The sequence below is a fragment of the Sorex araneus genome, chromosome 2 (genome assembly GCF_027595985.1).
Source record: "Sorex araneus isolate mSorAra2 chromosome 2, mSorAra2.pri, whole genome shotgun sequence".
NCBI classification, from domain to species: Eukaryota; Metazoa; Chordata; class Mammalia; order Eulipotyphla; family Soricidae; genus Sorex; species Sorex araneus.
In genome coordinates, this window is record NC_073303.1 from 146,156,803 (window position 1) to 146,173,079 (window position 16,277).

Here is a 16,277-nt window from a genome sequence, read left to right on the forward strand (position 1 = left end):
ATTTCACATTTGTTCTGAATCATACATGGAATGGTGAAGATGTTGCTTCCTTTGATATGACCCTAGTAGATCTAGTTATATCCTTTTACTTAGATTTGCTATTACTATCTAAATGAAGGACTATAACTAGTATTGATTGTACTACGAGCTTGTAAAGTATTAGTTGTAAAGAGTATTATGATTTTTTTCAATTGAAGCCTTGGAGAAAAATATGTATCTATCTATGTTATCTATAGTGACTGAACATTCACTGTCACTGTCACTGTCACTGTCATCCCATTGCTCATCGATTTGCTCAAGCGGGCACCAGTAACGTCTCCATTGTGAGACTTGTTACTGTTTCTGGCATATCGAATAGTATCTCGCCCACACAGCAGAGCCTGGCAAGCTACTCATGGAGAAAAATATGTAGCTATTAAAATGATCTTTAGAGAACTATTAGTGTATGGTTACTTCAGTGTTACTTTCAGGGAAAAAAAAATAAAGCTCTTGGGGCTGGAGCAATAGCACAGCAGGTCGGGTGTTTGCCTTGCACTTGCCGACCTAGGTTTGATTCCCAGCACCCCATAAGATCCCCCGAGCACCACCAGGAGTAATTCTTGAGTGCAGAGCCAGAAGTCACCCCTGTGCATCGGTGGGTGTGACCCAAAAAGTAAATATAAATAAATAAATAAAACTAAAGCTCTTGACAAGGTCTAACATTGATTTCTGAGGTAAAGAAAAAAAAAACTAGTAAATTCCTCAACCTGACAAAGGCTATTTACCTGACAATAGAAAACAGATACCAGGATGACCAATGTACATCTTATCAGGAATCTTATTAACTATAAATAGATTAAACTTTCTAGTACAAAAGCAGTAAAGGATAGTTATACTGGGATTGCCAGAATACACAGCAGGAAGGGTGCTTGCCTCCACACCCAGCCCCACCACCATGTCAACAGGCCCGGCTGCACATCTGCCAACAGCTCTATGAACCGCATCTCACCGCTCACAGTTAGACTTCTGTCGTTGGGGACAGGAAAGAAGGAAGTCAGGAAAGGGGAAGAGCAACTCCTAGCCAAATTCCTCAGTTTCCCAGGGGTACTATCCACCCTCAGCACAGCAGGAACACAGCCAACAGAATGGGGAAGATGCATAAAAGCCCACCAAGTTTAATGATCGAGGCTAAGAACAAGGAAGGCTCAACCCAAACTAGGCAGCTCTGCAACCCCTCAGAGAATAACTTTAGTGACACCGTGGTAAGGATGTTTAATGAGCTCGAGAAAATGATGGCACAGGTAATCAGCAAAAGCATAGTAAAGTATGAACACCAAAATGAGAAACCTACAATCAAAAATTACAGAAATGAATAGTGTGGTAAGTGGTATAAAGAAAAAAAACCTCAATAGAAGGTGTGAGTAGCAGAATAATAGCAGCTGAGATAGAAACCAAGGAGCTCCAAAGAGGAAAAGGAGGAGAAACTCTAGAAAATAACAGAAGATGGAAAAAATGTCTGAAAAAAAATGAACAGTATACCAGAAAACTATAGGATGAGTTGAAGAGGAACTATATAAGAATCTTTCGAGTGCCTAAGGAATAGGAAGGTGAATTTGCTGAAGAACCAAAGAGCCAATAATTAAAGAAATAACAGATAAGAATTTCCTGGAGTTGAGGAATACAGGCAACCAAATACAAGAGGCCCAGAGGGCCCCAGTGAAAATAGACTCAACTAGGCAAATTCCAGGACACATTATACTTAGAAAAGAAACTTACATGTAAAGTTAAGCTTCATAGCAGATTGGCGCCGAAATAGTAGTTCAGTGGGTAGAGTCCTTGCCTTGCACACAGTCACCCCGGATTAGATCCCTGGTATCCCATTATGGTGCCTGGAGCTCGTCCAGGAGTGATCCTTGAACGAAAAACTGGAGTAAGCCCTGAGTTTTACTGGTGTAATCCAAAAAACAACAACAATAAATTCACAGCAGATCTGTCAAAGAGACTCTATGACCCAGAGGAGAATGAGGATATAGTACAAAAGCTCAATGAAATGAACACCTCACCAAAAATACAGCGCTAGATTATCATTTAGACTTGAAGGAGTGATACAGAGCTTTCTGTACAGGGCACAAATTAGGAAGTTAAAAGCCTTTTTTTTTTTTTTTTTTGGGTCACACCTGGCATTGCACAGGGGTTACTCCTGGCTCTGCACTCAGGAATTACTCCTGGCGGTGCTCAGGGGACCATATGGGATGCTGGGAATCGAACCCGGGTTGGCCGAGTGCAAGGCAAATGCCCTACCCGCTGTGCTATCACTCCAGCCCCAGGAAGTTAAAAGCCTCAAAGCCAGAAGTATTACAGGAACTTCAAATATGACAAACTTCTCAGCACACAGCATTGAGTATGTCACTCACTGTAAGAATAACTATAACTATAGAATTTACAGTTACCCTTTACTAGATTATGAAAGAAATGTTAACTCCTAGATTGCTAAGAGATTTTATACATTTTCAATAATGAGTTATAATTTTATTTCTAGTGAATATTCTGGACTGGAGTGATAGCACAGTGGGTAGGGTGTTTGCCTTGCACGCACCCGGGTTTGATTCTCTGTCTCTCTTGGAGAGCCCGACAAGCTACGGAGAGTATCCCACCCACATGGCAGAGCCTGGCAAGTTACCAAGCTACCAAGATACCAAGCTATTGTGGCATATTCAATATGCCAAAAACAGTAACAACATTCTCACAGTGGAGACGTTACTGATGCCTGCTCAAGCAAATCTATGAACAACGGGAAGACAATGCTACAGTGCAGTGCTACAGTGAATATTCTATGTCTGATCATTTTTTTACATCCATATATTTTCTTTATAATCTTTTACTAATGCAGATACTTAATAATATCTACAATATAATAAATATCCGCTTTTATATGATAAAACACTCTTTTATGCTTTTGTTAAGCCTATGCAGTTTTCCCCTTAAAATTTTCTTGATTATCTTCTTTCTTACTAAAATTGTAGGTTTGTAGGATGTATCAGTTTACCCTGTAAGTTTTGAAATGTACTAGCACAAGATTATTCATAGCGTTTTTTAAACTTATGTACCTCTAAAAAAGAAATAGTTTTGAAAAAAAATTTACTTTATCAGCTTACCATTGATTTACGAAAGAGAGAGAGAGAGAGATGGGATAAAAGAAGAGACATAGTAAGGGGACAACAAATGGTCAATCATCAGAACTAAAGATTTTGTTTACAAGTCTGAACTTACATTGGAGGGGGAATGGGAGGGGTCCTTGGTACACTGGTGGTGGGAGACTCTCTGGTGTTGGGTGTGTATTCTAATGATGTGTGCATGAAAAATATGATCAACAGTTCTGTAAATCCAGGTGTAAATATTTATTTGATGTTGCTTGAGTTTGGTTTTTGAATTGTGAATCAGTATATTAATTTATGAATATTCTGGTGACTATTATAATAATAATTCTCTAGATTAATTTTTTTGTAAATTGCCAGTTGTGGCCCCAAAATAAAACTAAACAAAAAAAATTTTGTAAATCCCAGTACCTCAATAAAAATGTTTAATAAAAAAATTAAACTATTGATATAACAGCATGGGTGAATTTCAAAATAATTATACTAAGGGGAAGAATTCTAACCAAAGAAAGTATACATTGTGTATGCCTTAAATAATTGACATAAAATTCATAAAACAATCTATGTTGACTGAAAGGAGATTGCTGATTATCTGACATGGAGAATCATAGAAAAAAAGAGACTATAAATTGATGAGAGAACCCTCTTAAGGCTGACATGTGCATTATATGTTAATGTAATTGTTGTATGTCAATTATGTATAGTTGTATAGATCTTCAGAAAAAGAAAAAGAAAAAACAGTAGCAATGGACTTCTCAAGGATATTTAGATATTTAGAAGGGAGGGGTTCTTTAGTGACTTTGGTGGGGACTATATCTTAAAAGTAGAGGTTATTAAAAGTAGAGATTATTCACAGTTGAAGATAATAATTGCAGGGGCAATACTCATTCAAATTGGCACTATTTTACACTCACAGTTTTGTATTATTTTTAATTGTACCAGTATTATTTCTATAGACATAGACGTTAACCTTAAATTCTAACACACTAATTTTGTTGTGGTTGTTCTGTTTCCCTTAGATTTATGTGACTATTTAGAGGAAGAAGAGGAAGGGGACACTGTTAAAAAATTTATAGATCATCTTCTCCATAAAGATGTGGTGGATTCTGGGGTGTTGGATGATCTTCGAATGAAGGAAAACCAAGATCAGAAGCAGCAGAAGGATCCTCGTCTTACCATGGAGATGAGACATAAGCAGGTGGGAGGGAAAACAAAATTAAAATGGATAACAGGAAGCAATCTTTGTGTAACACATTTAATATACTTAAATAAAGACTTAGGCTTTATTATGAAAAGGAGTGCCATCTGTGATTTGGTTTGAAAGAACAAAAATAAAATACAAGAACTTCAGAAGAAAAATAATGTTCATAAACCGAGAATAAGAAATTACATAAGAAAGCTAAAAAGGAATAATTAATTTTGACCAACAAAGTGTTGAGCTAGACATTGGTTTGGACGAAGAACTTCCTATTATAAATATGTTTATTTGGTGTTGCTTGGATTTGGTTTTTGAATTGTGACATCAACATATTAATATCATGAATATTCTGATGAATATTATAATAATTCTTTCTAGACAACTGAAAAAATGACTCATTTTGTGATTATAATTTGAAAGGGAGAACAGATCTGAATTAAATCTAGTTCAGCTGTTTGAATTAGAAAGGCATATGGGAACTTGCTTTTCAAAGGGAATAGTAGGTTATAGGAAAAAGATGCATCTCAAGGCTTTGTAGAAGATTCAGGAAAGGAGAATCACCCCCAAGTTTTGTCACATGTTCAGAATTCAGACTGAACAAGAATTGTCTGTCTGTGTGTGCACTATCTTTTTTTAACACTGAATTTCTGGTTGCTTTAAATCATTAAGGACTGCCTAACCAGCACTGAGAATTTTAGACAAAATGGTAGAAAAATGACCCTGGTTTGAATTTATGAGCAGAGTGGGGAAGGAATAAGAGAACACCATTGTATGAAATTCTTAGAATTAGAGAGTACAATAAGGGCAAGTGGAGTAAGGCAGTGGGGTAAGGATCACTTAATTCACAGCTAATCAAGCCCCTAGAGGTTTTGGGGGAAAAGTTCTTATTCAGAAATACTAAATTTCATATCTTTGACTTCCAAATACTTGATCCTGAAACACAAATTTAAATAGTTTTAGAAATGAATAAAGGGATGTACTGTTCCTGAAAGCAATAAATCACTGTTCTATACTTCACAAAGTAGTCTCCAACGAGGATAATTATTCTTAAATTATAGCATGTAGACAGGGCCTAAGTACAAAGCAGCAGGGTACATTTTCGAAATTGTTTTTGAATTTTTATTCACAATCATTACTAAGTTAAAACTTAAGAACTTGGAACCTGACTTATTAGATTCTCAGCTTTCTTATGTAGATTGTTCCCAAATTATTTGATAATGATCTCATCTGACTTTATCAAAAATCTTCTGTTTACCCTTAGCCAGTAAACAATAGATTTACCCTACTTCACAAGTAAACTACCAGTTCTGGGCTCTCAAGTTTCAAATTGAGTGTATTCTGAACTTCAGAATTATTCCAAGGTTTTGCATATCCTGTTTAACTTGAAAAGCTCCGGTTCACCTTTCTTTAAGGTAAAAGAAAATCGCTTACGACGTGAAAAAAAACTGGAGTGCCAGCGAATTGAAAGGAACCTGAAAAAAACAGCAATTCTAGAGGCTCAGTATCTGGTACAAGAAGAGAAGAAAAGGAAGGCTCTGGAAGCCAAGAAAGAGGAGGAAGAAATTCGAAGGGAGATGGTAAAGCTGCGGAGGGAGATAATTGAGAGAAGAGTCACTGTTGAAGAAGCGTGGAAATTGTAAGCCAGGGGTGATCAGCAGTGTAGAATTTTTTAAAGCATCTTCGAAATGCCATTAAAAAAATTTTTTTTAATTAATGAACAGCCATTTCAAAAACCACAAAAGAGAAGTCACCAGCTGTTCCACCATCTTAAATTACCTATTTTCATCTTGCCATGTTTTCTCCTGATCATGGCCTCTTTATAAATTTAGTTGTAAACATAAAATACATTTCATGTGTTATTCTGCTTATTGTAATTAACATATTACCTAGGGTTCTTGAGGACTAGATATTACTACTCTCGAGTTCTTTTTTTTTCTTCTTTTTGGGTCACACCCAGCGATGCACAGGGGTTACTTCTAGCTCTGCACTCAGAAATTACTCCTGGCAGTGCTCAGGGGATCATATGGAATGCTGGGAATCGAACCCGGGTCGGCTGCATGCAAGGCAAACGCCCTACCCACTGTGCTATCACTCCAGTCCCACTCTCTTGAATTCTTAAACCACAGTTTATGTAATGATCTAACTTCCCATTACTGCTATTTTAGCTATTTCAATCTTGGGGTTGTTTTTTGGTTCTGGGGCATACCTGGTGGTGTTCAGGGATCATTACTGGGGACCATATGTGGTGCCAGGGATCAAACCCAGGTCAGCTGCATGCAAGACAAGTGTCCTACCTGCTGTACAAATTCTCCAGTTCTATTTAAAATTTTCCACCCGTAGTGCAGTTAGTATTCTTAAGCAGATAACTTTTCCATTTCCAATACATTTTCCATTTTATTCTTAGGAGTATAATTTTGGAGTTAAATGGTTTAGCCCTTTTCTGATTCTTGATTCTTGAGACATTGCCAAATTGCTTTCCAAATGGACTATACATATTTACATGGTCACTAGCAGGAAGCGAGTTTGCTCACCCTTCTCAGCGTTGAGGAGTAGCATCATTTTCAGTGTATTTGCACATTTAAAGTAATATATTAATTGGTGTGCATTTTTTGGTTACCTGAACATTTTAAATGCTGGACATGTTCCCTTATGATGCTACTGAATTGTGTCAGCATCTTGCTTTCTGTTATGGAAAGCCATCCTTGCCTTACTGCTACTGATAAAGAGAAAGAATATATGACAGAATAGGAAAATCAAAATAGTTCTCATGGGATGTACTACTATTATGTATCCTCATGCAGAAAATGAGCTTCATAGAAGAAGCAGCTGATGTATTTATCCTGAGAATATTGATGTATAAACTGCAAAAGCCTTGAAACGACGTGTTAACTGGAGTGATAGAACACTCAAACTGAGAGATCAGAAAGACCTACTAGATAATCCCCTCTATCCCATCAGCCTCCACAGCTTCCCACCCCTGTGTTCTTGATTGCTCTTATTCTACCCAATTTAAAACAGCTCCTTGGTGGACACACACTTCACCCTTTCAAGTGCCAGGCTCAGGCCTCCTCCAAATGCTTTTCCTTTCAGAAGGCAATCACCAGTGTTTTAGTGAGTTCTTGCTAAGGTCAGCCTTGCTTTTCAGATTACTCTCAAGTCCTGAAAAATCTAGGCTGACCTAAAATTGTGAAAACAAGTAGCATTTATTTGATGGTAGCAGTTTGCTCTGCTCACAGTGGGCATTCAACAAATGTTCGCTGACAGCTCATTTCTTTTAAAAGTTAAAATCTTATTCATTGGATATAGTGAGATAGTTAATGTGCTATTCTTCTAGGTGCATGCACTGATTTAAGTGTTTCAGAAAATAATTTGGCAGTAAACAGGAACAAAGAAATGAGATTAGCAGTTGACCTGAAAATTTCTCTTCTACGAAAACTGACATTTAATGATTAGAAAACACAAAAATAATTTAGTAGTATTTGTAATGCAGATATTAATAGCTAGTATTTATACAAAGAAATGACACTGATAAAACAGCACTGGTTAGTATCTTCTGGGTAGAAATACACATCATGTGCATTGCAGTTTTTTACAATGAGCAGGTAAGACTTTAATAATATTTTAATGTTACTTTTTTAAAAATTAGGAGACCAGAGTAAGGGTACAGTAGGTAGGCTGCTTGCCTTGCATGCAGCCAACCAGACTTCCATCTCTGGCACCCCACATGGTCCCCCAAGCCCACCAAGAGTGATTTCTGAGCACAAAGCCCAGAGTAAACCCTGAGCACCGCTGGGTGTGGCCTTCCCCCCAAAAAAAATGTTGGATGTAATATTAGGGCTGTATTCTACCTCCCCCCCTTCATGATATATAAGAATTAATGATATCTCTGGAGTATTCTTGTATTCCTTTTGCAACTCTAAAGTGAAATTCAGAAAGACTAAATGTTCTTAATTTAATTTTTACAGTGTTTTGTGGCCAGGGGTCCTGAATCCTGCTACTACCTCTACTATATCATGTATAGTATATACATTTTATACACATCAGCACTGTTGTTCAGTAGTCTGATAAGTGGGATAAGTGGATAATGGCTGAGCCAGAGAGATAGTACAGTGGATAGGACATTTGCTTTGCACATGGCTAACGCAGATTCAATTCCCAGCACCCCAGTTTTTAAAATTAGTATATTTTATTTTATTTTTTATTGAATCATTGTTGAGATGCACAGTTACAAAGTTGTTCATGATTGGGCTTCAGTCTTACAATGTTCCAACACCCATCCCTTCACGAGTGTACATTTCGCACCACCAGTGTCCCTGGTTTCCCTCCTGCCACCAACCCTGCTCTGGCTCCCCACCCAGCCTGCTTCTATGGCCAGCACTTTCCTTCTCTCTCTCTTGCTCTTTTTCTCTCTTTCCTATTGGGCATTATGGTTTGCAATCAGGTGCTGAAAGGTTATGAAGTATATCCTTTTACCTACTTTCAGCACTCAGTTCATGTCCAATTTCCAGCTAGCATTGTCATGGTGGTCCCTTCTCTATCCTAGTTAGGATAGAGGGTAGTTATCCTCCACCCCCAACCCCAAACTTGTGGTCAGCTTCCAAACATGGACCAGTCCTCCTGGCCCTTGTTTCTACTGTTTTGGGGTACTAGTCTCATACTCTTTATTTTTATGTCCCACAAATGAGTGTAATCATTCTCTGTCCCTCTCTCTCTTTCTGATTCATTTCACTCAACATGATACTCTCCATGTCCATCTATTTATAAGTGAATTTTATAACTTCATTTTTCCTGGTGGCTGTATAGTATTGCATTGTGTAGATGTACTATAGTTTTTTTATCCAGTCGTTCTTGGGCACTCGTGTTGTTTCCAGATACTGGCTATTGTGAATAGGGCTGCAATCAACATGTAGATGGTGTTTCTGCTGTGTGTTTTGGGCCACCAGCGTATATTCCTAGAAGTTGTGTTGCTGAGTTGTATGGAAGCTCAATATTTAGGGTTTTTTTTTTTGAGGAATTCCATATTATTTTGCAGAAAGGCTGGACCAATTGGCATTCCCATCATCAATGAATGGGAGCCCCTTCATCTCTGTACCCACGCCAGCACTAGTTATTCTTTTGGATGTGTGCCAGTCTCTGTGGCTTGAGATGATATCTCATTGTTGTTTTAATTTGCATCTCCCTGACTAGTTATGTAGAGCATTTGTTCATGTGCCTTTGGCCATTTGTATTTCTTCTTTGAGGAAGTTTTTATTCATTTCTTCTCTCTATTTTTTGATGGGGTCGGATGATTTTTTTCTTGTAAAGTTCCACCAGCAGCACCCCGTTATTGCCCTCGATGGCCAGGAATAATCCCTCAGCACAGAGCAAGAAGTATATCCTGAATGCTGTCAGGTATAGTCCAACCCCTGCCATTCCCTCCATTTTTGTTTTAAAAGAAAAAAGAAGATAGGGACAAGAGGGATAATGCAGCAGGTAGGGCCTTTCCCTCGCACGCAAACGACCAGGCTTCAATCCCTGGCACCCCAAATGGTCCCCTAAGCACCACCAGGAGTGATCCCTGAATGCAGAGTCAGAAGTAAGTCCTGAGCATCATGGGGTGTGGCCAAAAAAATCAAAAAAGAAAAAAAACCAGAATAATGGCTATAATCTTAAAGATGAGCAGCAAAGTTATTACTAAGAGAAACAACAAATACCTACAAAGAGACCTGTCTATAGGCCTTTTTTTTTTTCAATTGTCTGAAATTCCTATAACCTTGCTCTGGGTAGAGCAAGGCAAAGCCTCAAACTGTTTCATAATGTTCTCCCCAGTGCTGCAGGCCTGCCTAGGGTTACCCCACACCGAAACAACTGGAGGCTTGTGGGGGCTTTTTTTTTTCTTCCTTTTTTTTAATGTCATTAAGTTCTGTTTTATTTTTCTTTTCAACTGTTTAACTTACTTAAAATTTCATTCTCTCCTTAGTCAATATCACTCATTGATTTTTATTACTTTTCTTCCTAGAAACCTTATCAAAGCTTTATGGTAAGAATTTCATTCATTCATTTCTTAAAGGTCTTTGTTTCCCCCAAACTACCTTATTAGGAGAGAAAAAATTTAGGTCTATATTAAAGAAACCTCATTGCTGTTAACTCTCAATTTTTGCTCACAGTATTGTTCAGTATTTGGGGTCTTTGTCTTTTGTTTTGCTTTTGACCTGGGATTTTTTTTGGGTTTTGTTTTGTTTTGCTTTTGGTTTTTGGACCACATCCAGTTGTGCTCAGGACTTACTCTTGATTTGGTTCATGCATCACTTTCCTGGCAAGCTCAGGGGAAATTATGGGGTGCCAGGGATCAAACCCAGGTCAGCTGCTTGCAAAGCAACCACCTTACCTGCTGGCCTATTGCTCTGGCCTCAGTATTGTTCAATGTTAAACTCAATGAAAATTACTAAAGTATCTACAGGGCTTTCTACCTTTCCAAGATACTTTGTAATATATTTTACTTAGTTTGCATTTTATAAATAAATCAACCTCAAAAAAATCATCTCACTATATTATGTAGTATGGAAAAATGAATGAAGCCATTATTTATAGTATTTTGTAATTATTCATTGTTAAGTCTGTTGTTCATGCATGTTATTTTTACATTGTTGCTAATAGAGAGAAGAAAAAGCAAGAAGAACGTACTTCAAAAAATCCAGAAAAATGCGTGTTTCAAAATGTTCATATTCAGCTGGATGAAGAAAAAATGGCAAAAGAAAGAAAGAAGAAATTGAAAGAGTTATTAATTCAGACATTCAAGGAAAATCACCAGGTAGGAGTTTGTAATGTCTCTTTATTCTGCATTTTGTAGGATAATTAAGAAGAATTAGCCCTCCGAGATGGGACAAACTAATACTAAACCCACTGAACCTCATTACAAACACCAAAATTGACCGCACCATTGTTCTCTGCTAGTCACCAGACCTCGTACAGAGATTTCAATTTCCATTAAGAAGCTATTCTTGTATACTCTATGATCCTAGAAAATTGTGGTATGAATTTGGCATGTCACCCTAAATTACCCTTTTCAGAATGACATTTTAACTGCTAAAGTAGATTTGTGGCAGTTTTTGAAAGCTTGGCTTCTACTCTGACAGTCTTATGGACCATGGCATTCTGGATTATTTAGGAAAATTATTCAAAAAGTCACTCACTTTTTGAAAGTTCCAGTCCTAAAGCCATGATAAACTTAGAAATATTCTATATTTATTTCTCTCTACCTCATTTTGTTTTTTATTAAGTAATGCCTAGAACCTTAAGGCAGAAATACAAGTTTATTTCAGTGAAGTGGGTGATTAATAATAATATGAAATTAGAAGTTGTACCATTTCAGGTAAAATGATTTATTTGAAATATTGAGAGATGAGAAAAATAAATATATATGTTTTTCTCTTCTATAACACCCACCAAGGGGCCTGGGAATTGCTGAAATTCAGTAAAAATTTAGTAGAGTGAATGCATAGATGAATGGATTTATCAGGACAAAAGAGAATGTCAGAAAGACACTGAGAAAGCTTAATAAGTGTAGGATCAGCTCACAAATGCTCTAGAAATTAATAGCAGGAATTTAAACATGATATGAATAACTAAGATAAAGAAAAATATAAGATAGTTAAACTAATTTTTTGAAAGAAACATTTTACTGTGACATTTATTTATTTATTTATTTATTTTGCTTTTTGGGTTACACCCAGCGATGCTCAGGGGTTACTCCTGGCTTTGCACTCAGGAATTACTCCTGGCAGTGCTTGGGGGACCATATGGAATGCCGGGGATCAAACCCAGGTCGGCCGCATGCAAGGCAAATACCCTACCTGCTGTGCTATCACTCCGGCCCCCACTGTGACATTTTAGATTGTGGGTGAAGTTTGGTCAGTTTTAGCTTTAAGACTAGGGAGGGATGTATGGTAGAAATGTTAAGTTTTGGGGATTAACATGTAGTAAATGACTGGAAAAAACTAAAAGATGCTGAGTCCTTCTTGAAACAGATGGAGTTAGTAGTTTTCCTCCTGTAGTAATAGTTCTAGAAATAGTAGATTTCTAGAAGAAAATATGAAGGGAAATTAATTGTCAGAATCATTTTCAGGAGGTCTAAGGAGGAACTAGAGCTATAGTACAGCAGTTAGCATATCTGCCTTGCACGCAACCGATCTGGGTTCAATTCCCAGCAAACCATATGGTCCCCTGAACCCTGCAAGATTGATCCCTGACTGCAGAGCCAGGAGTAAGCCCTGCATTCCACCAGCTGTCACATCCCCGCCCCAAAGAAAAGATGGTATAAGGAAAAATTGCTATACTACCCAGCCAATGAAAGATGAATGAAATGCCTTCCCAATAAAATTAACCTTTTTGTTGCACAGGGGCAGGAGGGCACTAGTTCTTGCCTTTTGTTTGGTTTGGGTTTGGGGCCTCACCCAGTGGTGCTCCTGGCTTTATTTCTAGGGATCACACCTGTTGGTGCTCACAGAACCATAATGTGGTGCCAAGAATCAAACCAGGAAAACATCTTAACTTTTTTTACTTTTGTTTTTGGTTTTGGGTCATACCTGGTGGTACTCACAGGTTACTCCTTGCTCTGCATTCAGGAATTACTCCTAGTGGTGCTCAGAGGAACATAGGTGATGCTGGGGATTGAACCCAGGTTGATCATGTATAAGGCAAGTGCTCTACCTACTGTATTATCTCCCCAGCCCCAGGCATCTTCTGTGCTATGTCTCTGGTCCCTAAAAGATTGATTTTCATAAGTTATTGAAGCCAGCTGTACAAAAGGAAATATTTGCTTATATAGAAATACTGTCTGTGGATTTTAAACATATATGTGGAGTTTTTAAATAGTTCATGATTTATTACATTCAGTATTCCAACCAGTTCCGCACCATTATTTCCAATTTTCCCAAACACCCCCAAGCCTGCCCCTATAGCAGTCCCTGAATAATCTATTTTATATTGGTTGTTATAATTTGCTAAAAATGATCCAAAAGTATTTCCTTAGAAAAAGGTATGTAAATATTGTTATATTTCACCATGGAGCCATTAAGCCCTTGTAGAAGAGATTACACACATGTTGTTATAAGTTAAGCCTTATGTGCTTATATTTTCTTAATCAATATTGGTTGCCTTCTACTTTACATCCCATCCAATGTGGTGTGCTACTTATGGTTTATCAGTGGTGTAGAGTTTGACATGTCGCACAGCTGCATTTGAATTTGGGAGAAATACAGCTGGAGTCAAATTGGATGGTTAAATTGGAGTTAAACTAGATGGTGATTTTGGGTGCCCCGGGTGACAGCCTGCTGCAGGGTCTGGAAGTCTTTCTGCAACTTGTTGATTTCTTTCAAGATTTATTTATGAGTCTCTGGATCACGCTGGCTAATGAGCTTTATTTGGTGCCAGAGGCAGTTCATGGGTGTTACTGCCAGGCTTCTGGAAGAACAAGGGGATAGGGGGAGATAGCCTATCCCCTGACTTTGTGAGAGCCTGGAGATTTTGTCACAAAACCCACATACCTGAGTTTTTCAACAGATCAATTTCTAGATGAGATTCGTCCTGACCAGTACAGTCTGGCCATGAGCATGGTGGAGATTGTGGAGTGTGGAGGTTTTCGGCTACTGGGGCTCTGTTTGGGTGGGTGGTAGACTCACCCACCCTGCTCTGGAGTACTCCTACAACTCAATCTGGCTCAGGCTTTAGAAGCTTCTCTGCAGATTACTCAGCTTTGGGTTTTTTTTTTTTTTTTTTTTTTTGGCTTTTTTGGTCACACCTGCGATGTTCAGGGCTGACTCCTGGCTCCTGGCTCTACACTCAGGAATCACTCCTGGCGGTTCTCAGGGGACAATATGGGATGCTGGGAATTGAACCCGGGTTGGCCGTGTGCAAGGCAAACGCCCTACCCACTGTATTATTGCTCCAGCCCCAATTACTCAGCTTTGAAAGAACCCCTTTGGTATGTTTTTAAAAATGAGAGATTATGAATAAATTATCTCCATTTCACCACTCTATACTTAATTTGGACCTATACTATGTTTTGAAGTTTTATTTTGAAATAATTTTAGTTTTACAGATATAATAAGTTACAAAATAGTACACAAAAACATTCCCTCTTGTTTGTAACTTATTTCTCTCTCCCTCCCTCCCTCCCTCCCCCCCTTGCTCTTTGAGTGTGTATATGTGTGTATATATGTGTTCATCATGATAATTTCAGCCTTGATTCAGCACTGCATTGTAGCCTTGCTTATTTATAACTTCTTAGTTTGAGCATGAGAAATCTGAAGCTCTTTATCTAAAATACATTTACTTATCTAATGGCTGGAGGATAGCACAGCGGTTGGGTGTTCGCCTTTCACACGACCGACCGACCCGAGTTCGATTCCTCCACCCCTCTCGGAGAGCCTGGCAAGCTACCCGTGCATATTGGATATGCCAAAAACAGTAACAGTAAGTCTCTCAATGAGAGACGTTACTAGTGCACACTTGAACAAATCGATGAGCAACAGTATGACAGAATGGTAGAATTCTGGAATACTATCAAAGTAATTTCAGAATTGCTAACTGATAGTGCTATGGAAATAAATTTACTAACTAGAGTATAGCATTTATATTGTTACGTCCCTTTTTTGTCCTTATTCACCCAAGAAATTACGTATGCTATGTATGTTCTCCCCCTTCAATATAATTATGTTAGTTACTTTGTAACATTATTATTGAACCTCTAATTTAAGTTTCCTTTGTGCATTTTTGGTATTACTGTGGCATTAGAAAAGTACACCAGCTGGAGTCCTTAGGATTTACACTTGACTAGAGACAGGACAGTTCTCTGATAAATGTCACAGGAGTAACAGGCCCTCTGGGCTCATTATCTTGATCCCATTCCTCATTCATTGCCTGGTTCCAAAGGAGCCTCAGGCTGCCCTTGGGTAAGGAAACTTGAATACTCAGCAACATAATTTTAACTCCAGGATTGAAAACCAGGGGAACCGTCATGATGAGTGACTAGATAACAGGAAGCTAATGTCAGCACCCTCAAGATTGCTCGCTGGCACAAACCCAGAAGTGGGCTGCATAGAGTATTTGAAGGAGCACATTAAATAATGTGTTTCTGGTCATTGCTTTAGTTTGGCTTTAGAATTAATTCCTCTAATTCTTCATGTCTACCTCTGGATGGTATTTGCTCCCCGACACAATCTCTTAATATAGTCACATCTCAGCCATCTTATTTAATAGGAAACTTTCTAGAAGAAAACAGTGCAGGCTCTTTTATCAAAACACAAGTTCAGGTGTAGTACTACTCATACTCCTTCCCCACACATTTCATTTCAGATCTTTGCTTTATCAAAACCATCTGTTTTTGCCTAGAAACTGTATGATTTAAGTCTATTCCATTTGTCTTTGATCTTGAAGTGAAATCTCTTGGGGAGATTCAGTAATCCACATGTCATTGCTAATTAGCAGAAACAACAGGATTATCAACAAAATTCTTATATTATGTGGGAAATAACCTCCTTAATTCTCTATTCTGAAATTGCATAAAATATGCATATTGTTTTCTTAATAAGAGTCATCCTGATCCTGCTTGTGAAAAATTGAAGAGAACAATGAATCACGATGGGTTAACATTAACGTAAAACCTTAATTTTATGGGGAGAGACTTTGGTTTGCTTATTTGATTTTTTTCTGTTAAAGAGTAAAATAACAATCAGCCAACAGGAGTCATTGTTAATAATACACTTTTAGCATAGCTCATTCCAAAAGGATATTGGGGGAAAGAGGAAACGTGTTTTATTTTTTTCCTGACAGTCTGATGCAAACTATAGTTAGTACCCATTTACAGTTCATGATTCCTTTCCGAGGATCATAGCTCCATCAGGACTGCTTACACAGCACTGAGGCAAAAACATCACTTCTGCGCTGAAACTTAGCAACTCTCTCTT

General features: G+C 38.0%; 1 protein-coding gene and 1 non-coding gene across 4 annotated transcripts in view; one reads left to right on the forward strand and one right to left on the reverse strand.

Annotated features, from left to right (window-relative positions):
- Window positions 1-16,277, forward strand: part of CCDC191 (coiled-coil domain containing 191) — a 93,039-nt gene that overhangs the window by 16,325 nt on the left and 60,437 nt on the right. For all 3 annotated transcript variants that reach the window (XM_004606786.2, XM_055129150.1, XM_055129149.1), the window contains 3 exons: window positions 4,154-4,332; window positions 5,745-5,968; window positions 10,969-11,122. In XM_004606786.2, the coding sequence (XP_004606843.2) occupies window positions 4,154-4,332; window positions 5,745-5,968; window positions 10,969-11,122 (557 nt within the window). The remainder of the gene's footprint in view (window positions 1-4,153; window positions 4,333-5,744; window positions 5,969-10,968; window positions 11,123-16,277) is intronic.
- LOC129403037 (small nucleolar RNA SNORA9) lies at window positions 10,063-10,193 on the reverse strand. The gene has a single exon (XR_008629027.1). It is a non-coding gene; the product is annotated as a small nucleolar RNA SNORA9 (small nucleolar RNA).